The sequence below is a fragment of the Lingula anatina genome, chromosome 2 (genome assembly GCF_051362555.1).
Source record: "Lingula anatina isolate TDL-2025a chromosome 2, LinAna3.0, whole genome shotgun sequence".
In the NCBI taxonomy this organism is placed as follows: domain Eukaryota; kingdom Metazoa; phylum Brachiopoda; class Lingulata; order Lingulida; family Lingulidae; genus Lingula; species Lingula anatina.
Window position 1 is genome coordinate 21471079 of NC_141768.1, and position 23195 is coordinate 21494273.

General features: G+C 34.9%; 3 protein-coding genes across 5 annotated transcripts; 2 read left to right on the forward strand and 1 right to left on the reverse strand.

The window, feature by feature from the left end:
* The first annotated feature begins 180 nt into the window (after positions 1–180).
* LOC106156036 (sentrin-specific protease 8-like) lies at positions 181–2401 on the forward strand. Its single transcript, XM_013531108.3, has 3 exons — positions 181–340; positions 1030–1152; positions 1428–2401. Exon 3 carries the CDS (start codon positions 1450–1452, stop codon positions 2107–2109), a length of 660 nt encoding a protein of 219 aa, XP_013386562.2. The 5' UTR covers positions 181–340; positions 1030–1152; positions 1428–1449; the 3' UTR covers positions 2110–2401.
* Positions 1998–5620, reverse strand: LOC106156035 (putative enoyl-CoA hydratase, mitochondrial). Its single transcript, XM_087005775.1, has 2 exons — positions 4491–5620; positions 1998–4079 (listed from the first exon to the last, which is right to left on the reverse strand). Exons 1-2 carry the CDS (start codon positions 4758–4760, stop codon positions 3387–3389), a joined length of 963 nt encoding a protein of 320 aa, XP_086861901.1. The 5' UTR covers positions 4761–5620; the 3' UTR covers positions 1998–3386.
* A 23-nt stretch (positions 5621–5643) lies between these two features.
* On the forward strand, positions 5644–21962 carry LOC106156032 (uncharacterized). Of its 3 annotated transcripts, XM_013531102.2 has the most exons (22): positions 5645–6094; positions 6400–6544; positions 6846–6944; positions 7204–8629; positions 8811–8859; positions 9291–9452; positions 9644–9703; positions 10007–10212; positions 10767–10882; positions 11269–11373; positions 11674–11766; positions 12001–12250; positions 12597–12837; positions 13205–13324; positions 13518–13694; positions 13855–13938; positions 14266–14349; positions 14522–14614; positions 17552–17600; positions 19841–19962; positions 20294–20445; positions 20926–21962. In XM_013531102.2, exons 1-21 carry the CDS (start codon positions 5726–5728, stop codon positions 20432–20434), a joined length of 4191 nt encoding a protein of 1396 aa, XP_013386556.2. In that variant the 5' UTR covers positions 5645–5725; the 3' UTR covers positions 20435–20445; positions 20926–21962. The 3 variants fall into 3 exon arrangements, 2 of the variants coding, with proteins under 2 accessions (XP_086861899.1, XP_013386556.2); XM_087005773.1 differs by lacking the exon at positions 9644–9703 and having other exon boundaries at positions 5644–6094; XR_015333059.1 differs by lacking the exons at positions 17552–17600; positions 20926–21962 and having other exon boundaries at positions 5644–6094.
* Positions 21963–23195: the final 1233 nt, after the last annotated feature.

The following is a 23195-nucleotide window of genomic DNA, read 5'->3' on the forward strand; positions in this document are numbered from 1 at the left end:
AAAAAAAATCACACATGTCAGGGAAACGCCAAAAGATATCTATATGATACGTACACTGTAGAAAAACGCTTTATTCCTTTTAGTCAATTAAAATTATTGGCAAATTCCAATTTACGATCAAACAATCTTCACTAATCTTGAACTTCCTGTTGAATATTGCAACCAATCAGGTGACGTGGTTCAAATAGACTAAGGGAGTTACAAATAAATACATGCAGAGCAGATGGCTTGAGGGTAGACGATGTCGTCAACAGCATCTAGGTTTTTTCTTGCGGGCGCCATATCTTTTGCAGTCGGGTGCTCTATTTTTGTTTATTTTTCGGAATCAGAAGCTAAAGCAGTGAGTCAATGAATTACACCTTTAAGGAAATAGACTTTACATATATCAGCAAACTAAGCTTTTCGGTACAACTAGTATTACCAGTAGTAGTACTTATGCAACCATTGGCATCTATATCACCTGACCATGTGTCTCCAAAACACATTATACATATATAGTTATACATGTAACTTTTTTGTAAGACTAGTCATGGATTTTCGATATTTTTCAATATTTATTTATGTGGTGACTTTAGTTCCTTCTGCTATTCAAATTAGTTTTTCAAATTTATTATTCTATATTACCTCTGAAATGATCCCCTCTTTCTTGACTTTTGAACATAAAATAAAACGACAATTGGCTTTTCAAACTTTTTCATTTGAATATTAGAAGTTTTGACGAAAGTCATCTTGAATTTCCCCTGGCATGTGAACATCTAACATAACATAACATCTAACAAAGGAGACTTGTACTTTTTAGAGACACGTGTATAACGTACTGCATACTTAAAAATTTTTTTGGGGGGGGGGGGGGGAAGAGAACTTAATAAAAAAAAGCTATGCAGGCCTATTAACCTATATGTCAAAGGCAGGGATGTTTTAGAACAACTGCACTGATTTGGCATAGAGCTTAGACCAAATTTCTTAATTTAGGATAACAGATCTATTCAAGTGACAGTACTTAAGTCGTCATGTTTTGCTCATTTCTAGAGAAGAAAAGCAGGTCCCCTGAGAGATTTGGAGAGGCAGAATCGAAAAAAACAAAATATTGTGGCATTACAGGAACAGCGAAAGTTGCAGGCAAAGTTAGAGAGGGCATCACAGGAACAACAGGCATGTATAGAATACATTTGTGAGCCACAATGTGTAGCTACAATATTCTGCACCTGTAAAGGAGAGGGGGCTAGGGGGGAAATGATTTTATTATTTGCAAACACCATGTTTGATGTGTGTGCAAATTAGTTCAGTATGAAAATAGGATTGTAACAAAATTATTGAATGAAACTTCGACATCTTTTATCTTAAAAGGCATTAACAAATGCTTTGAAGTTTTGTTTAAGGTGTGTCAAATCAATTTTTTGTCATGTTTTCAATTATTTACTTTTTAGGATAACAAGTAAATGACTTGGGATGAAAAGAATGGCAAGTCAAGGAGACATGGTGTTGAGTTTTCATGACAGTTTGCTCAGGACGAGTGATGTGGACACTTTGGTGCCTGGAAACTGGCTGAATGATAACATTATTGCATTTGCTTTTGAATATTTTGAAAAAGTACAATTCAAGTTGCATGAAAAGGATGTGTCATTTATCAGCCCAGATGTTACCCAGTTTATTAAACTTAATTGTGGTGATGAACTTGGGATATTTTTAGAGCCGTTGTGCTTGACATCCAAGAAGTACATTTTCTTGGTTGTTAATGATGAGAGTTCAGCAGCTAGAGCTGGAGGATCACACTGGAGTTTATTAATGTTTTCAAGACCAGAAAATACTTTTTACCACTACGATTCTTGTAACAAATCCAATAGTAAATCTGCGAAAGTTGTTGCTATGTCTATAGAAATATTTCTCAGGGCAACTAGAAAAGTACAGTTTAAAAATGAAGAAAGTCCACAACAGGAAAATACTTGTGACTGTGGAATGTATGCAATTTGCAACACAGAGCTTTTGTGTAAGAAACATTTAGATGAAGATGAAGTGGATTTATTTAATACTATTACACCAGAGTATGTGACTAAAAAGAGACAAGAGATGGTGAATCTGATTCATAAATTGGCAAGCACCTCTAAATGACATCCACAGATGAACATTTGATTAATGCAAATAAAAACATTAAAGTACAACCCTGGCAATGAAACATACAAAATAATGGAAGAGTTTTCAGACAAAAATTTATCAATATTTCTTCAGCCCATTTTCAATAGTTATTTAAATGTCTAGGGTTTGGGGCAATTTGCTAGTTCATAAGATGATGCTCAATGTCATTTTTTCTTCATCTATATTTTCGAAGTCAAATATTGACAACCTAAATAAAAAGTGCTCTTATATTGAAAAACCTTGCAATAAAAGTACAATATTGCTGGTGTCAGAATGTCAGCACTTTTTATCAATACTCAAAATATGAATAACAGAAATAATGTCTTAAAGAAACAATAAACATGTTTATGAAAATATGAATATTAGAAATGTGACATAATGTAATTTGATCATTTGAGTGAATTCCGAATATAATTTTAACAGTCATTAATAAGTTGGTCTTGAAGAAGTACAAGTGTTCAGAATTGAATTTGCATAGTAAATAAACGTAGTCTAGCTTAGCTCTACATTATATTGCCCTTCTCCTTTGTATTTCCTGGCAAGTTGGAGAAAACCTGTGAAGTTATCTATTGATGCCAGGCATGTTATTCAGGTAAAATTGGTCTAGTGCAGAAAAGGGTCCATATGCAAACTGAATTCAATACATATATACCCCGTTCACACTACGCTCAGTTATCCGGATAAGTTGCGAATTAGGTCACAATTCGAATAAATGCAGTAGTGTGAACGCAAGAGGATTTTGAAAATGCGCATTTTCAAAATCCTGCAAGCGAGGTGGATTTCTAAGCGCGATCCGGATAACTTACCGGAATCGACACCTGTACAGATCTTACTGCGCATGTGTGCAGATAAGTGCGGGTATCTATGAACGCTGGTTTATTACTTTAGCGATTGCACCAAACGTATTTGGAGGTCACCACTCACTACAACATGAGGAAACAAACTTATTTTGCCACCTTGTACTTCTCAAGAATGCTGGAATGTCTTTTGAGTTGCATTTGCCGTCACAAATTTTTGTTGATATTTTAAGATTTCCTGTGCGGCGCATGCGCGAGTGTTCAAAACAGGAAGTTAAACCTGAAATTTTCAACGTGGGATTCGGATTCGCTTAGCGAGTGTGAACGCAATACCGAATCGGATTCCTTAAGAAAAATCCGAATTATAGAAATGCGCATTTTGGCAACTGTAGTGGGGTAATAATCTTTAAAATCCAGCTTTACATTGGCATGTTGTGAAAGATCCCTTCTTTATGCTTACTTTTTCCACTTTCGTGTTCCCATGTCTCTTTCTTTGACAGCTTGTTTGAAACCCACTTGGTTGGTCCTCTCTTGGAAAGCGACACCTTCTGGGCTGTGTCTGGTCATCCCATCAAATACCGAAGCAAGCCTCTGTGAAGCAAACAATCCCATTTGTTCAACAGCTTGATTAATAACTTGTTTTTGAAAAAACAACTGGTTAGTTGGGACAGACTTAATTCTGTCTACAAAGTTATTAACAGTGTCATCAAGTTTATCTGCTTGTACGCTTTTTCCAACTAATCCAATTTTTTCGGCTTCTACTCCATTTATAAGATCCCCTGTAAAAAGCATATATTTTGCTTTCTCTAGCCCAATTCTGTAAACCCACATAGCTGTGGTGGGGCATCCCCACACTCTAGCAGGGGGGTAGCCTATTACTGCATCATCTGCCATAAAGATATTATCACAACACAATGCAATGTCACTACCGCCTGCAATTGCATACTTCTCAATTTTACAAACAACAGGTTTCAGACTTCTCCATAATGACATGAAGGCAAATGTGCACTCTGACATGAGTGAAAAGTCCAGATAAGGATCCCAAGGCATGGTTTGACTAAAAGGTGTGGTTCCACGCTCTGGTTCTGCAAATATCTTCAAATCATATCCTGAGCAGAACACTCCATCCTTCCCAGACAACACCAGTACCTATATTAAAGTTTTAAAAAATTTATTATTAATATTCAAAGTAACAGTAACGTATTCAAAATGTCAATTTTTATCCATAAACCTTCCCAATCAAGACCAGTTTCATTAAGTTTAAAGAAATTAAGTTAACTTTATGAATAATAATTTAACTGAAAATTTTCTAATTTTAATACCATGTACTAGTATTACTCTCTTACTTTGAAATTGAATTTGATTTTCAGCTGATAAGTATTTTTGCAATACAAACATTTTATTTGGATTTTCAATAAAAATGCTCTTTCTGTAAAATAAATTCATAGAAATACGAGACATGCAGATGCCACGTCATACGTGTATGCCTAATCATTGCAATGACCTTGAAAGCTAACTAAAGACTCAACAACATACATATTTCCAGACACATGTTTATACCTTTACATTCTCATCCCAATTTGCCAGTTTCACAGCATCTTGAATTTCCCCAGGCATGTGCATATCTATAGCATTCAAAACATGTGGTCGATTCAACTGAATGTGGGCAACCTCATCCTTTACATCATAAGCAACACTTTTAAATGAATCTGGATCAATTTTGTTTGAACTGTGGAAATATTTCATTGCATTTCCTAGCACTGTTTGATGTTTTAACCACAAGGGTATTTCCCTTCTCTGCCTTCTCAAGCATCTGGCAGCCAAGAACATGGTGAAATCTATCTTGTAGTCCAAGCAAATGCAGGTGTTTACAGTGGATCCCTAAATGTTGTCCCCGTAGCCAGTGCAGTGCCTGCCTGGTATATGCTGTACCTGTTCAAAACATTTCCAGGTAAACAACAATTCGGGCACTGGGTCAGAAATGAATGACTCCTTAAAACAATTACTTTGAATTTGTTATCACAAATGACAATGTTAGTGTTTTTGTACAGTAAATAGAGATAATTTGAATGGATTTATTAATGCAGATTGTATATTTACTTGGTTTCCACTGGAAGCAATAATCCTTTCACTCACCTGTCCAGCATTGTCAATTAGAACACATTTTTCAAAATAATACCAGTATATAAACTGTTGGTATTCAATTCTGTTATTATTTAAAATTAATTAAATAATTTACATGCGTGTCCACTTCACGTACATGTACATGTATACATGCTTTCTTATTTTAGATTATTAGTTATCCAGTGGGAACGACAAAAATATGAGTTCTTCTTTATTAATGACTGTTTCCGTACCCTATCAAGGCCACAGCTAGAATAAGACGACTCCCGTTTACATACTAATTCACATACATGTAATCATCAAAACCAGCAATATTACTCTTCTGTACGTACAAATTATAATCTAAATTTCCCCGCCATTCCCTCTTCCTCCCCCTTCTGTTTTGTGGTGCTTCCTACATTGTTTTTTCGTCTTAGTCTTTCCATCCCCCTATATAACTTACACGGTATTTTTCAATGAATACGTTCAAAACAGAAACCTGATAAACCAAAACCACTTTCGTGCGACGGGACTCGTTGACTCGTGAGACAACAAGAAGTGATACCTGGATTGGTATCGAGGCCTTACTGTGGATAAATGATATCTCGCTATGACGCTCGAGAAGTAGTGAAAACGAGGTTAAATCATGATCTGAGGCCAGCACGTTAGAGTAAGTGTAATTATTAGAGAAAATGTTTCCCGGTTGGCAACAATGGGGTCAAAACATGACCGGGGTGAATCCTGCTATGGCCAACGTCCAGCCACAGATGCAGATCGGAAGTTTTCCTCAACAAATGTACTGGGGGTACCAGCAACCTCAGCATCAACAATGGCCAGGGACACAGCCGCCAATGGCATCTGCCGGTGGAGCGCCCGGTCTCTTGGGATTTGGACCTCCCGGACATCAACTGAATATACAGCCAGGACAACAGGGTATTCCTGGATATGGTGGCATGACACCAGCACCCCCTGTTGAGCCTCCGAAGGAAGAAAAGCCCCCACTCCCCCCAGAGCCCCAAGCACCAGAACCTCCTCCACCACCAGCTCCTGAAGGGGAAGAGGTAAGATTTTATTATCTCTGTAAAGTCTGCAGATTATATATTTGCTTGTCTAGTTGAGTAATAATGGTGACTTGAAGTAATATTCCCATCCAAATGCTTTTTTCACACAGAAGCAAGTTTAACAAAGAGAACTTAAAATTATCACTAATGTTAATAACTGAGATTGCCCAGGGTTTCATTTTGTATCTCCTAACTTCAATCTTATGTTACAATTTGTTTTATACATTTTCATTTAAGTGAAACAAAACTTTCTTCTTGTAAAACTAGCACACATGTTTTATCAATATTTTCATTTTCCTTTATAGAATCTAGGTCCAAAAGATTCAAGAGAGGCAGAGAAGTTAACCAATTTACAACAGCAAGCTCAGCAGTGGCAAAAACAGAAGCAGTGGGAAGAATATACACAAAGCTGGTACTCCTATCAGCAACAGATGCAGCAGTATATGCAAAGTTAGTTTCATCATTACAATACACTGTATAATGCTTGTGTATGTGGCATGAGTTGAATGTTCTGTTGTGTGACTGCAATACTTTGATTGCTCTTGTCTTTTCAAATACACAATAATTTGAGGGACTAAATGTTTGTTGCAAAATTAGGGCCTGTGGGTACTGTTGTTTTTTATGGTTTCTTAAAGTGAGACAATATAGTGAGGTTTTATTCAGTCAGTCTTCTATCAATATTCATCTTTGTACTAAATATGCTTTTCGTTGGATTGGTATATTTTATAATTTTCATTATTACTTTTTAAAGACCACACAATGGATGACATACTAAAAGAAGAGCAGGAATTCAACCAACAATATAAAGATTGGAAGCAGCAGTATGAGGATTGGAAGGAACAAAACAAAAGTATTGATTTACAATAGAAATTTATAACAATAATTGTTTTTCTTGATTGCATATTTTTATACAACATAGAAAATAGTGTGTTGACACTGATAATGCTTTGATAATGATTCAAAATTGTTGATTTCAATAATCTTTTTTATTTTTTTATCTACTTATTTATTTATTTATTTATTGCAACAAAAGAAAAAGATCTTAGTGAACAGGTGTCTGTATGAGTAAACATGTATTTAATAGTATTAAATGATTGCTTTTTGATCAGATCACCCGAACCAAGAACAGTATCAGCAATATGCCAATCAGTGGAAGGAATATGAACAACAAATGGAAGAAAAACGTCAGGAGATTGGACAGAGGAAAGAATATTTTGAGCAACACCAGGGAGCTCAAAAAGGTGAACCTGGAATGCAACCAGGTCAAGTACCACCAGGTCAAGGTCACCCAGGTCAAGGTCAGTTCAATCAAGGACCCCCACAGGGAGATGGCCAGGGACCTCCTCCAACTCCTAATCAATTGCAGAATCAAGGTAGATTCCCTGGACCAGGAAATGAAAGATTTACGGGGCCACGCCCCCAGGAAGGGAGGGGTTTAGGGCCTAGAGGACCACGCTTTGATGGCCCTAGAGGAAGAGGAAACAAGTTTGGTGGCCCTGGAAACAGATTTGATGGCCCAAGGGGAAGAGGCAGGGGTCAAGACCAGACAAGATTTGGTCCTCCCCAGCAGCAGGGAGGTCCTAGGTTCCAAGCACCACAGCAAGGACAGCAACAGAGGTTTCCTCCTTCAGGGCAGCAGCAGAGGTTTCAAAGTCCAAATGAACAACAGAATTCTGATGCTAATTTTGATGATCAAATGGACATTGAGGATGAGAATGAGACGCAAAATGATGTAAATCAGTCTGGTTTAGGACAGTTTCAGCATTCTCAGGGTCCTCAGGACCAGCATATGTTTAGAGGTCCTGGACAGCAGGGGCCTAGAGGTCCAAGGGGTCCAGGCATGCAGGGACCAAGAGGACCTGCTGGACCAAGGGGCCCTCAACAGCAAAGACCACGTGGGCCTTCACAGTTGGGGCCTAGAGGACCTGTTCAACAAGGGCCTAGAGGCGCCATCAAACAAGGACCAAGGGGTCCTAACCAGGAAGGCCCAAGAGGCCCTAGAGATCCTACTCAACAAAGTCAAAGAGGCCCTAGGCCTAGGGGACCTGGTCAACAAATGTCCACTAGGCCAGGGGCGCCAGGGCCTAGAGGACGTTTTGAGATGGGCAACAAAGGTCCGAGATTTAGTGCTCCAGGAGGACCTAGATTCCAGAATGCTAATCAGATTAGTGCAAGTCCTGCTGAAACACAGAATACCAAAGGTGCTGCACAGCAGGCACCATCAGGGGTGGTTTCTCTCTTGGACTTAACATTTGATGAATCAAAAATGAAGGCATTAAATAAGAAAAATGTAGGTAGTGAACAGCAGAATTTAAGTGAAGGAGGACAGCCTCAGAGATCTGGTCCCCCTGGCAGAGGGCCAGGTGACAACCAGCAAAATAGAGCGCCACAAGGTGGACAAGGAAATACACAGACTGGCACTGTACAACAGAGGCCCAACCAAAATCAAAAAAATCTAAACCAGTCTGATTCTCAGGGGCAAAACGAAAATAAGTCAGAAATGACGAAGTCTAAGGATAGCACTGTGAAGAATGGGTTAGTTTTGCATAGAGTATTTACCATTTTTCAGTGTAATTTACTGCACAGATTGTATTGTTTTTAGTTTATTTCTTCAATACTAGTGATGTGCATTGATATTGTAAAACTCATTTTTCTCTGCCATTGTTACTGCTTGCATATTTGCTGTATACTTATTAACCAATGTCTTATTTTACAGGTCTGGAGGAGCAAATCCTGTGGCTGCTACTGGTGTAGAGGTTCCAAAGGTATCTTCATTTTAAGTTATAGTATTATTTAACTGTGGCACAGTGTTAAAGAGGCATCTAGAACTCAGTACAAGCATGTTTTTCTAGTTCTGTAAATTCTCCCACAATATGAAAAATTATGTCAAAAAGCTGGGGTGATGCTAGCTTTTTTTTTTTTAGTTTAGTTATAAATTACTACTTTTTCATCACTTTTTTCTCCAAATGGTTTAAATTTGACTAAAATAAGTCAAGTTAACCCTTTTTTGTTTAGCCAATAGTCAGTTTTAGCATTTGGCTAAATTGGCCAGTGTTAGAGCTACCCCAGTAAGTGTCCTTTTTAATGAACAATGTCAGTAATATAACCATTCATTCTGGACTTTAATACATCTATAATTTTTTTGCTTATAGAAATTAAAGTCTGTTCTAAAATTAATTGTTGTGACTATTTTCAGTTGTCTCTCTCAGAAGAGCAGCATGCATTAATCAGGAAGGCTGCAGAAGAGATCCAGTTGAAGGGCCTTTCAGGTATCACCACTTTTGTAGGTGGAGCCTCTGCACAGGATGATGCACATTCCTCTGACCTGGCTGATTTACCTTATGCTGGAGATAGGAATGTAAGTTGGAGGTTATTATTAATAAATTGTGAAGAATTAAAAATATCCTTTGACCAGTTTGTATATAAGTTTTATTTTGATTCTCTTTTGAAATGATCTCAGTAAATGTCTTGCTCTGCAAACTCTTTTTTATGTAAACTGACTTATTTTGATTGAATTCTTGTATGATGCAAATCATTTTGGCACTTCAGATCACAGAAAAAGGTTTTGGTGCTTCATACCGCTATGATGATGTTCCTGGCAGATATGAGGTTCAAGTCAATTTTGCTTTGATGTATTATGATGAGCTTCAGTTGAAAACTCAGAAAACTCATTCAAACTCGGAGACATTTCTCTCTTTACTTAGATTTAGTATAATTGGTTTAAGTTCTAGTTAGATAGTTACATGTATGTGGTTTAAAAACCCAGAATTTGTAAGTCTGTAATGACAGTTCTTGGTAAGACATAAGGTAGTGCAGTTACATCAGTAAAAACTGCATTCTTCATATTGGCCCTTATACCTTTAAACTTGATAAATTTACATTATTTCATTTATTTACTTTTGATTTTTGCAGGATGAAAGGCATGGTTACTTACCGCCAAGAGACTTACCAGAAGACATATATCGGAGACCACCTGGGAGGGATCCTTATGAAGACGACTTATATGGTCGTCCCCGGTTACCTCCTCCTCCCCATGATCCTTTGTTCGATGACTTGAGAAGAGATCCTTATGATAGGAGAGGCCCACTATACGATCCATTAGGACCTCCAAGGGGAAGGTACATTCTCCTTGAACTTTAAACATTATCTCAATATCCATCAGTAACATATGATTTAGGAACACTGTGAGAATTACGTCATTATATTGATAGCAAAAAAAAAAATTTTTCTGGTTATTTCAACACTTTCCCTAAATCACCAAGGTACACCTTATACAAAACGGTTCTCAGAAGTCTAATCAATAAACCCATATCTGAATTTAAAGAAGCTAGTCTCTGAGTCTTGTTATGGTTATAGAATTGACTGGATGCATTAAAGGTTAGAAATTTAGCACTCCAAAATGGATTTATGGATCATCATGTTCTCAACAGGTTCTCAGGTGCTAAAATTTTGATTTAATTCATGGCTATGTAAATTTCTTATGTATGTTTCATGCTTTTATCTTAGTGTATTTGTTCTCAAATTATCATTATAAAGGAAATCTTTATTGTGTTTTATCTCAGTGGAGATGAAAAAAGTACATTGAATAAACTGGTCCTATTGACCAGGTGTACATGATTCTTTTGAAAGTGTTGGGCTGAAAATACCTTTAACCTCTGTGTTTGCCTTTCAGAGAATTTGATAGACTCTTGCCACCTCCACCAACAAGGGACAGATTGCTCTATGATGAGTACAGATACAGAGATCCATACAGGTATTCTCCACTGCCACGTCCACCACCAACTAGAGGTAAGATATGACGTGTGATGCTATATTTACTTTGATTTTATTCCTTTTGGTCAGAACAGTTTCATTTTTTTTATTCTGTACATTCCCAAGACTCTGCTCAGTGTGCTTAAAACTTCTAAATTTTGACCCAGTGCATAATTGATCTTTCTGTTGTAACATTTAACAATTATGTGAGGTTAATTAACTTTTTCAGAAGGAGACACACTATTATAAGTAAAGGGTTTCTTGTCCTTCTTGATTGTGTAAAATGACAAGAACAGACATGACTATGTAACTGTGTTTACTCTAGGGCTTTGGTTTCTATTTTTTGATAACCAGATGTCTTTGTCAGTCTATTATTTTTTTGCACAACCTGATATAATGTTTTTTATCCTTTACACCATCAGGTTATGGTTATCTCCCAGCACCCCCTCCTCTGCCTCCTCTGGCACCCAGGTCTGCTCCAGAAGTTATTGACTATGGGCATCAAGGCTCTGTAATGAAAGAAAAAGGTAAGAGATTGATTATATAATCCATAATGTAAGTTATATTTACCACAGTGTTTGCAAGAGTCCTTTTTTTTTTTTTTTTTTTTTTTGTAATAGAAGTATTATATATATATATATATAATTTTTTTTTTGTAATGGAAGTATTATAGAAATATCATGTAAAATAGTGTGAATCAATATATAAAGTTGTTGATTTTTGACATATAATTAATTTTAATTCACTTATTTTGCAATTTCCTTGCCAATTGGCATTATTGTATTATAACCTTTGGGCTTATTTACTATTCTTTCGTATTTCTACAGAAAAGGAAATAATAGACTATGGCCATGGGAGTGGTAGTGGAAGCAGCACTGCTGTGGATGATTATTTTTCCAAGGAGCTTATAAGAGAGAGAGGTATGGACTAGTCTACTGAGATAAGATACAAAAATAAATTAGGTTGATAATTTTGAACATGATTCTGCTCTATATATTGCTATAATATTTTACAGATTATATTAAATTTTAGTTTTGCAAAGTCTATATGAAAAAAAAAAACTTGAAAATTATTTATTGTTCTCTAATTTATAAAGGACTCTGTGCAATAGAAATAAAGATTATGAAAAAATGCCTATTTTTTGTTCTTTGTAGATGACCCTTACTATAATAGGCCATTAGATGATCGGTTGTCCAGAGATATTGACCGGGGCAGGCCCAGGGAGAGAAGTAGAAGTCGAGAAAGAGACTGGGACAGACTACGAGATAGGGACAGAGAGAGAGACAGAGGAAGAGAAAGGAGCAGGGAGAGGGATAGGAGTAGGGAGAGAGAGAGAATCAGAGATATTGACAGAGGCAGAGATATTGATAGAAGTAGAGATCGGGATAGGTACACAAGAGACAGGTAAGATCTGACTTGGCTATCTGTCTGCATATATGCAATCGGGTAATATTTTTATTACTTTTGTTCTACCACTTCTCTGTGAACAATGTAGTGATGACAGATTACATAATCTTTTTTTTAGAATTTCTTAATGAAATGAAGTTTCTCTTTCCAATTTTGTGAAAGAGATTAACATCATGCAAAAATAGTGTAAATACTTTGTACAGGTAGAAACCCAGAAATGTACATTATCACTTGTTCAGTGTTGTATTTGCCTACAATTACTCTTCTATCCTGTGAATTGCTGAATGATGCATATATTAATTATATTATGATAACATTTAATGAAAAGTATATATTTGGACAGGCATGCAGCAAGCTTGAGACCACCAAGGGATCCCTATCCTGCTCCAGGCGAAAGAAGTACTTCTTATGGTCACCATTCTTCACCTGTACCCCATAGCGTAAGAGATGAACCAAAGCCAGAGACAGTGAACATCATCGATATACTGTATAACCCCGGCAGAAAGACCAGACCTGCTAATATTGTTATTATCCTGCGAGGTCTGCCAGGGTCTGGGAAGACCTATATCAGCAAATTGATCAGGGTAAAGATTTTACCATCTTCCAGTGCATGAATTGTTAATGTTCTCAGTCAAAAGGTTTGTGGCTGTGATTGTCCTTTGTCAATCTAGGTCACAGTTTATTAAGTCTCAAACGCTTGGGCTCTTTGAGTGCTTTGTTTGCTGTGTGTGTGTGTATAATAGAAGTATTCAGTTTTATTCATTTTGTACTATTTAGCTGGGTATCCTGTGGTTAGTAGGTATTGCTTTTCATTTTTAAAGGATATTGATCTGAATGCAAAGTTGGTTCTGAAAATATAGATATTTTTAGAGAGTCTAAAACCAGTTGAGCCAAAAGATGTATAATTTTTTAACTCCACTGAATATGACAGATTGGTATGTTTTTACATAGGACAAAGAAACTGCCCATGGAGGCCATGCTCCAAGACTACTGAACCTGGATGACTATTTCATGGTGGAAGTTGAGAAGACAGAGAAGGATCCAGAAACAGGCAAGAGAGTCAAAGTAAAGGTAAGAGGGTTTTTTTTCCAGAAAATTAAAGATGCTTTGTTATTCAGATATTTTTATGGTTCACATATTGATTGCTCTACTATTGAGTGGTTCCTACCTTGCCTTTAATCTTTGCCTCCTTCATAATTGATATTTTGTTTAAGTCTGATATTTTTTTAATTATATTTGCCATGGCTTCATCTCTATATCTTAGGTGATGGAGTATGAATATGAGCCAGAATTGGAGGAAAGCTACAGGCAGAGTTTGTTAAAGAGTTTCAAGAAGACCATAGATGATGGATTTTTCCCATTCATTATTGTTGATGCTGTAAATGATAGAATCCGATATTTTGAAGAATTTTGGAGTTATGCCAAGTCAAAAGGGTTTCAGGTAAGATATTTTTTCATTCCTTTTTCATTCTAATCACAGAAAATATGGTACAGAAAAAAATAACACATTGATTGTTGATACTGTTATGTTTTTTTTTTTTTTTAAGAAACGTATGTTTGATTCTTACTTTAAAAAATAACCTTTTTATTTTGTTTTTCAGGTGTATATAGCTAGAATAGAAGGTGATGTTGCAACATGTGCCAAGCGGAACACATACAACAGAACACAAAAAGAGATACAAAAGGTTTTACAGGATTTTTCTCACTACTAAATCACTACTAAGTTATACATAAAATTAATACCAAGTGCTTTTGGTGCCAGAAGTTATTTTACCCTTTTTTAACTTAAAACATCTTCTTTTCTTTTAATTTTAACATATAACAGTCAAATTCATATAACAGTCAAATTCTGAAGACCAAGATATTGATTAAGTGAAAATGCCCAAATAATTCAAAACTTATACATGGAATTTAACAAATGTTATCCTTTTTTCTATGGACAGCAGGATAGCATTGTAATCTCCTTCAGGTTTAGGTAAAGCTTTTGATAAGTGTATTTTTGTATGTTTAAGCTTCTGGACAGATGGGAAAAGACACCTTCTCACTTTCTCAGGCTCGATGTCAGACCACTGCTTCAAGAAGGATCCATTCAAGAGGTGAGGTGGAAAATATTTCATTCTATCTGATAAAGTAATTTTTGCCTCGCTAATTACAGAAGAAAAGTAATTTCTCAAATGTTTTTTCAAATAGACATGTTTTGACTGTAGCAAAGATATCATTATTTGAGCATAAAACACAAACTGTTGAAATTACTGAAATTTCGTTCAGGTCGAAATGGAAGATTTTAGTGAAGAAACAACCAGATCTGATGTTGCATCACAAAAGAAGGAGGAAGAAGAGGAGGAAGAGGAAGTTTCAGGGGTATGCCTTTTGCCAAATACTGCAACATTATCTCTCTCAGGCAGGGTAGCCATGTATTCCCAGCCTGTCTTTCCATGAGGTAGAGAAGTTTGTGTATGCCATGGCTCACAAAGAATATTGGAACTAGCCCTAGAGATAGTTTTATGTATACAGGGTCACATAATTATATTGGAATTATTCCTAAAATAGTTTAAACATACAGTAGCTCACAGAAGTTTATTGAAAATAGCCACAAAAGAGCTGCCCTTATATGCACTAGGTCAGAAATATATTCCCCAAACTGTTCCCCCAACAGAAGGAATCCTTCACAGAATGTTTCCCCAATCCTTAAAGATCTGGCAATCCTACAACATAATTCAGAAAGCGTACCCTATTTTTCTTAGAAATATGTGGGATGATGTTATTATTATTTTAAAGTTTTTTTTTTTTTTTTTTTTTTTTTTTTTTTTGAATGGGGGGTATAGATTTAATATAAGTAGCACTAAACTGTGCCCAAGTGCTTGTATTTTTGCTTAGATCAGGGTAGGGGGATAAGAATTTTTTTCACTGATGGTGTGGTGAGTATGCAGGTTTTATTGAACATGTAAATTGGGTAAGGGACTGGGAGCTTAGAAGAATGTGAGATAGAAATGTAAGTATAACAATCATACTCGCTGTTGGTAAGTATGCTAGGTTTTTCACCATATCTATATTGGCAAATCAGGTAAGAGACAGGTAACTGAGCTTGTGAGGAAATGGCAGAGAACGGAAATGATGGTAAGTAGAAATTTAACTATCTTCAAGAATTATGAAGAGTCCAGGAATGCAGGTATTCAGGTAGAGTAAAATTGATCTTTTTTACGTAAACCACATAAAGGTCTTTTCTTAGAGGAGGCCATGTTTTCCTAGACTGAAAGCCCCAAACAGTACCCAAAACAACAGATGATATTGGTTTCTCCTCTCTCATACATTACATTGGTTTGATCATCACTTATTATGAATGGCAACAATAACAATGGGTCTTCTTTTTACAAATACAGTATTTGATACTGGTTGCTGCTGGATAAATTGTTTAATATTATTATGCCAATGACAAAGCAAGCCCTGTCACATATTATACCCCATTCGTTCTTCGCTTATGTTAAAGTTTTGAGTTTGATATGTACAAGTTTGCACTTTTACAAAAAAGTGTGATGACTGTCGCAGTGTATATAAAGATTTGGGCATTATCAAGCTCTTTATTTAAAGTTTATTCATTTATTTATTTATTGTCAGAGAATTGTTGAAGATTCAGTGTGATATAGCATGTGTGAGATAATTGTTTGACTTTCTATATGAATTTTGAACCTGTTTGAACCTGCAAGAGTAGGCTTATCTTACTTGTAAATCTAAATATTTGGCCCAAATACAACATTAATGATACTGAACTGAAAATGTCAGGGATAGAGGAAATCTTCAGTGACATTTTACTGAAGGTTTCTATGATAGAAAAAAATGTCAAAAAATCATAAATTAAGGTTTTGCAGTGGAAATCCCTTAAGTAGTATAAATCGGGAGAATATTTTTAAAAAATTGATTTAAGAAACTAAGAAATATGTTAAATTTTGAATTTTGTTTCTTTGCATTGTAGTATTTCCTTTGGCACACGAAAAAGCTGAACAGCTATTTTCTTGTACCCTTAATAATAGGATGTTGTCATATCCTGACAAAATGTAAAAAAATTATCAACTTCAGCAGTCAGGAAGAAGACAAAAAAATGCTTAATAATGTCTGGAATTCAATATTTGGAATACCATTCCTGTATTAAGTGCCAGTTGACTGTTTTTAAAGCTACTAGTCAACACTTCTATGTTCCAGAAGAAATATCATGCAGTTGTGTAAAAGAAAATTTCGTTTAAATGTGGTGAATACTTTTTTGAGGTAGATTCAATTTTTGGTGTATTTAATTTTTTTTTCTGAACCACCAGATATATATGTGTAAATATGTGTATGTTGAGATTACCTTTATTGCCATGTGATTTTCAAGTCCACACTGTGAATATGAGTGCTTGTTTTCTAAATAGTGCGTCAACACTCTTTAGATACTGTAACATTTTCTCTATCACATCAAAGCTGTGTTATAGATCTATGGAAACATAGTGTATTAAGATTTCCTGAATACAAACATAATGAAATGGTGATCACATTGAAGCGCACTGTATTAGTGTAGAAGCACTTCTTTTAAGACACTGACAGTTTGGGTCTGAAAAAGGTGTCCCTCATTAATGCTGAGAGAACGAACAGGCCAAACACAATGAGTCTCTGTTTAAGTGCTTTATCTGTATCCCGGAGCAGGTTTCACAAAAAACTTAGCCCCCAAATTGATTGAAACTTTAATACCAATAATTTGGTCTACTTCAGTTTGAGTTAATTCTTTAAAAATTCACTTAAGTAAAATTTTGTCTTTCTTGCTATAAGGCGGACACAACATTTCATACTATTAATTAGTTTTGAATCCAAGTAGACTACATTTTTTGTCTAAAAGTTGAGACCAATTTTCAGCTTCTTTTGTGAAACAAGGCCCTTGTAATTGTATGATATGGCTGTAATAGCTCAAATAACTATGAAATGCCATTGATCAGGACAATGGAAGCACACTTTTAATTTATCATACAAGATGTGTTACATGTGTGTAGCATTTCTAACTGATTAACATTTTCAGGGACACGCATAAGGCAGGCTTCTCCATATTACAGCAGAGAAGATAGCATAAGGATTTTGAGTCCAAGGCTGGAGTCATTTCTGTCAAATGATTATTTGTATAATTTGATTGTTTAGGCTTTTTTCCAGGTTCTTTTCAATTCCATGGTTTATGTGTGAATTCTGTCTACCTTAAATTTTTACCAAGAATTTCAGGGAATTTGTATAACTGGAAGAATTTTACAGTATCTAACCTTTCAAGATATATCACTACATTAGGTATACATGAAGAGCAAGTGGGAATTAGATACATCTGAGGAAAGACTAGGTAAGTCATACAGACTATTAGTTTTGAGCTAAGAGTTCACTGATATGGTTTTTTTATCCATGGATATATTTTATCATGTATCACTAGAATGTTTCAAAAAATATGATAAATTGAAAAAATAGTATTTTGAACCCTGCACTAATTATTAAGAAACACATAGCCTGATATTCCCCTCTGCAGGGGAGATGAGGAAAGACCCAATGTGTTATAACATATTACTGTGCCATGTGCTGTTCTGAATGAACTCTTATTCACATATTTTCTGAAGTAACATGCATTTGAATTTCTATTATACATATACAGTGTTGATCTGTACACATTAAAGTTGATATTTCGTTCACCTGGCCAAATGTGACCAAAAGATTGAACATAAAGTATTATGCCTCCATCCCCCCTTCCCCTTTTCTAGTCTTTCTGAAATAGATTTGATTGGGATTATCTTATCCATCTGTCAATTGAGATAATTGATGGTAGATGAATGAAGTGCAGACTCCTGTTATTGTGCTTATGAAACCCTACCCTGTCACAACTTAATTGGCGTATATCTGAGGAACTTGCGGTTGTTTTTATGACGCGAGGCCACGCAAACGGAAATGGAAGAGTTCTGTTCGCCTGCAGTTCAGCTGAATTTTTTTTCATCATTTAATGATTTACCCGATGATAAGTTTTTAGTAATAAAACGGCCTTTTTGTGCTGGCACATTGGGAAGATGGAATAGTTCATGCTGTGCAGTGAAAATTCGAACCATGCAGTAAAGACATTGTATTTATTTGGTGAATTCAAAAATTAAACCTGCATAGATTTTGCTTCTACTGAAATTAAAAGTAGATGAAAGAAGCCAACAAAGACACTCTAAAAGAGATAATTGTGGTAGGATCAATCTGCAGTTCAGATGGAACATATTCATTTCTTCTTATAATAAAGATTAATTTAATTGATTTTATATTATCCATCTATTGTTGTGCAATGTGCAACCTAACACTTAAGCAAGTGTAAAACAAGTATTGTTACATTAAATTTGAAATGAAACACACACCTTGCTGAATAAAAGAGAAGAATTAAAATAAGGCATTTGTTGATGTTTTCAAACCTCAGGCTCTTAAAAATCTGCTAAGAACAACTGATTTCTGTTCATAGTATGGATTTTTATGGAACAGGAAGACAGCATTGATTCTTTCAAGATGCTTCATTTCATACACATTTGTCATTTGTGCCCTTAAATGTTTTTACACGTGTCTTAGTTATACCAGGTTTCTAATTATATGCAGTGATGTCTATTTAAAATGCAAACACCTTCATGCCAAGCAGTATGAAAAGAGGTTTGAATGATAAAGATTTTGTTTATTTCTCCCTATAAGATCAATATATGGAGAATTCCAGATTCCATTAGTATCTTCCTTTCATATATTTCTGTTATCCCTAATAGAAGTAGCAACTGATTCTTGACAATTTCAAAGAATATGCGAAATAGTTTTGGAGGAGTACAGTCCAGGATTCGTGCCTTTTTTTTATTGCCCGTCACAGAAAGCGTCGCTGATTGCCCATCACAGAAGGCATCGCTGATAACTTAAACTGGACTAAAAGCACTATTTTTACTGGAGTTAAAGAAGGATCGTCATTTGTATCCATTTCAAGGAACTCAGTCGTGGTTACTTTATCGATATTTTACCAGCGACTTATAAAAGTGGTCTGCGGTCATTGTATTCAGCATTGTGAATTTAAAAGATTACTTAAAGTTGAATACGATGACATTGTAACTAAGTTCCCAACTTTGATTTTCAATGAAATTTCAATTCAAAATTTTATCAATTTTATTGCTACTACTCTTCCATCATGCATAAAAATTGTATTGCATAAACGATCCCCTTACACTACGTAAAGATCAGTTGATTAAAACATTTGTTTTACAAAACTATTAAAATACTTAATGTATGTTTTATGGATATTTGCCTCCACATTTTATTGCAAAATAAAACCTTTGTCACATGAATCTGTATAGATGTTATCTCATGCATGTATATAATTTGCATCTGTTAATATTTATATACTTAAGATGTGATCTTGCTTAATATTTTTAAAAAATTATCATGTTATTATGTACAAAACAAGATTTCCCTTACTTGTTAAACTTATAATAAGAAAGAAAAGTTAAAAGAGTAGGCAAATGTAAATATCAGTTTTACTCCCATTATTCATGTGGCCAGCTGATGTACTAGGACATTTTTCATTACTTATTTTAGACAAACTGGATGGGCTTCGTGTGGGGAAGAGGAAGCGTGAGCCATCTCCGCAAAGGTTAGAAGACTACCTACAACTTCCAGATGACTATGACTCCAGAACTTCAAAGCCAGGGCAGAAGAGAGTGAGTATAAAATTTCAACCTCAGTTATAAAGTATACCCAAAGTCTGACAATTGATGATATCATGATACGTTTTTTGCATTTCTCTGTTGTAAGAACATATATTCTTTGGGATGGGAGGTGGGGTTGGTGCAAGGGACAGTTGAAAAATGCACAAAGATGACTGGATTAGCCAAATCGAACATATATTTACCAATTTTCACTTAGGACAGTAATATTATAGAGACTAATGATGTGAATAGAAAACTGTACCTAACTCTATGGGTACATTACTTTCTGTTATGTTAGTACTCTATACCAGAGGGCCATACCAAATATGCACTTCTTTCATAGGTACGCTGGGCAGACATTGAGGAGAAACGCCACCAGTTGAGACGGCGTGAACTTGGCTTTATAGTAGGGCAGACAGACTGGGAGCGCATAACAGATGACACCTATGCTGACAGACTTTTGAATCAAACCAAGTATATCTAGTCTGGAATAAGGTGCACATATAATAAACACAGTAGACTGTAGAAGTACTTAATAATCAAAAAGCAAAAGAAAAATAGTGTTAATTTTAATTAATTTTAATCTGTTTTGTAGTAGTCTGTAACTGGCATTTAAAAAAAAGCCTCTGGTAATTTATTAGTAAAAATTAAGATATTAATATTGTTACTCACAGATGTAATAGTTATCATTTATTTTTGTTTATTTATTATTATTATTATTTTGTTAAGCATTTAGCTAATTTTATACCTGCTTGCAAATTCTAATGGAGCCTTCCTGGGCCTCTTGATTTCTAGTGAATCATGTTAATAAAACAACTGACTATTGAATCTGACATTGCACTGATGGGCTTTGTGTGTCATGATATCTTTTAATGCACATCTTGTGTACTTTTTTTGTGCTGAAATAACAGTGGAGATGACTTGAAAATAAACATATTACTTTCAGTTTGATGAAGTGCATTTTTTTTTTTTCAGGTGACTGGTGAAGAGATGTTTACAAAGTTTTCTAGTGCAGAACTTGGCACCAAAGGAGAAAGCTTTTACTTTACCTGATCTCTCTGGTTTGAGGAAAACCCCTGATCTGTTAGTAGTACCCTGTAACTGGCATTTTAGTGTTAAAGATGTGGGTTAAAAAGGTTAAAATTGCATTGTTAATGTTTTCATTTAATGAGGGGTTCCTTTTTTTAAAAAATTAAAAACAATCTGTAACTCCTCAAAAACTGTAAGGGAGCTACTGACTTCATTGATGCACAAAGATGTATCTATGAGGATATTAAAACTACAGATTAAAGTTCAAAGTCGGCTGAAATACTGAAAATGAATGGTAATGATAGTTATAATAATACTGAGGGATTTACCTGCAGATAATGTGTGTTGTATACTTAAGCTTCCTTTCAGATTTATTATTTGGGGAAATGCTGTATAACTGATTTGAAGTTTTATCACTGATAAAAAGAATGTTCATTTACAAAAGAAACAAGTGTCTTTGAAATTAAGTCAAGATTAGAATATATTTGTTGTATAACAAAATTACCTAGTATTCTCATCATGTGGAAATATTCATAAGGGAAAACCTGGATTGTACTAAAACTAAGAATCTCTGTTACGTAGTTGATTCACAACTTTGATTCACTTGGTATCCACGATGTTGACTGGATCCTTTTATGATACATTTTTATGATCCAAAGACGTCAGTGTTTAGCTTAATGACAAAAATGTGACTTGTTTACTTATGTAAGTCATAAAAGTGGTATCAAGTGACCATTATTATTTTATGTTGCAGAATAACTATTTAATGTATACCTATGTATTAAAGTAAAGAATGTAAATTTAACAATGTCCAACTGTTAACAATTCTACGAATTAAAGTCGCAAAATTCTCTTTGATTCTTAGTGCAAATGATTTTTAAAAGCATTTCAAAAATATATTTTGGTTAATAAAGGCAATGCAACAAACTGTATGTAAAATATTCATGCATGATCCATATTGAAATAAAATAGTTATATATATAGTTTGAGTTTTATTGCCCTCACTGTATTGTTTTTCAAAAATTATGAAGCTGGAATTGGTCTCCTCTTTGTAGGGTTGGGAGGTATAGCCAAAGTCCTTAAATTAGCAAGAAATTCAATTCAGATTTCTAAACGTTGGGTTTGCCAAGCTCTGTTCGTTTCTGTAAAAATGTGGCAACAGGAAAAATTAGTAAAGAAGGAAAATCAGTTTATTCGTATGGAATAACAATACTCTGTTATAGCATTACTGAATTAAGATAAGTTCAGTTGGAAAAAGATACATGTATTTTGGTTTAAATTTTTTACAATCAAATATAAATTGTTGTTGTTTTACTTGTTAAAACGAGGTACCAGTCTGCATCTAATGAGTTTCCATTCTATAATTATAAAACTTATAAAAATTTTCTTCAGCTTGTTCATTATCAACATTTTAGGAAACTGGGAGATAGCTTTTATTTTTACAAAATTCAAACAAAGCAAGGATTTAATAATGTATGTAACTCTTAGAGATAAATTCTTATTTTGGAAACCATTCCTCTTGTCAGATGCAGTTAAAGGGATAATAACTCTTCGTTTCGGCCAAAAAATGAATTTTCCTGGAGTAAACAACAATTTTCCCATACTTACCAATGGTTAATGAATCCATTTTACATTCAAAGTTAGTCCCTGGTTTTTTTTCTGAAAAGTTTGGTTTTTTGTTAGCTATCAATGGAGGTCACGTGGTCTAAAACCAAGCTCAGATATCAGAATAATAGCTATAACTGCCATTTTTGTGGTAAAACAGAATATATTGTATTTCTACATTTATGAGTTATTCACAATGTTTTTATTTTTGAAATATAGATCTCATACGAAGAGTTATTATCCCTTTAATCAAAAGAAATTGTACAGTTGTCTCTTGCTCCCCAAATACATGACACTACTTCTTCAAATTTCAAAGGGATTTGGAAATACATTTTCATGTTCACATATTATTGTGATTACTATTTCTCTTTTTCATATATATTTGTAATGTTAAAAATTGCTATAATTAAATAAATTTAGACAGATAAAATTATAAGGGAATTCAAATACTCAGCTAAGCAAAGCAAAAAAGAAAAAAAAACACTTTTATTGTAAATCATCATAGGGCGTGCTGAATTTTACATCCTACGGATAATAAATCGGAGAAAAAAATATTCCCAGCACTCATTCATAGATGTCGCACCTGTAGCGCCACGCTTCTGTTTTCTGCG

Bases quoted from the DNA above. Each gene is read 5' to 3' on its own strand.
- LOC106156035 (XM_087005775.1), bottom strand. From the start codon at position 4,760: ATGTTCTTGGCTGCCAGATGCTTGAGAAGGCAGAGAAGGGAAATACCC. The intron at 4,080-4,490 runs GTATAAACATGT...ACTTTAATATAG, and splicing joins ATTGGGATGAGAATGTAAAG to GTACTGGTGTTGTCTGGGAA.
- LOC106156036 (XM_013531108.3), top strand. From the start codon at position 1,450: ATGAAAAGAATGGCAAGTCAAGGAGACATGGTGTTGAGTTTTCATGAC.
- LOC106156032 (XM_013531102.2), top strand. From the start codon at position 5,726: ATGTTTCCCGGTTGGCAACAATGGGGTCAAAACATGACCGGGGTGAAT. The intron at 11,374-11,673 runs GTAAGAGATTGA...GTATTTCTACAG, and splicing joins CTCTGTAATGAAAGAAAAAG to AAAAGGAAATAATAGACTAT. The intron at 13,939-14,265 runs GTTTTACAGGAT...TGTATGTTTAAG, and splicing joins CACAAAAAGAGATACAAAAG to CTTCTGGACAGATGGGAAAA.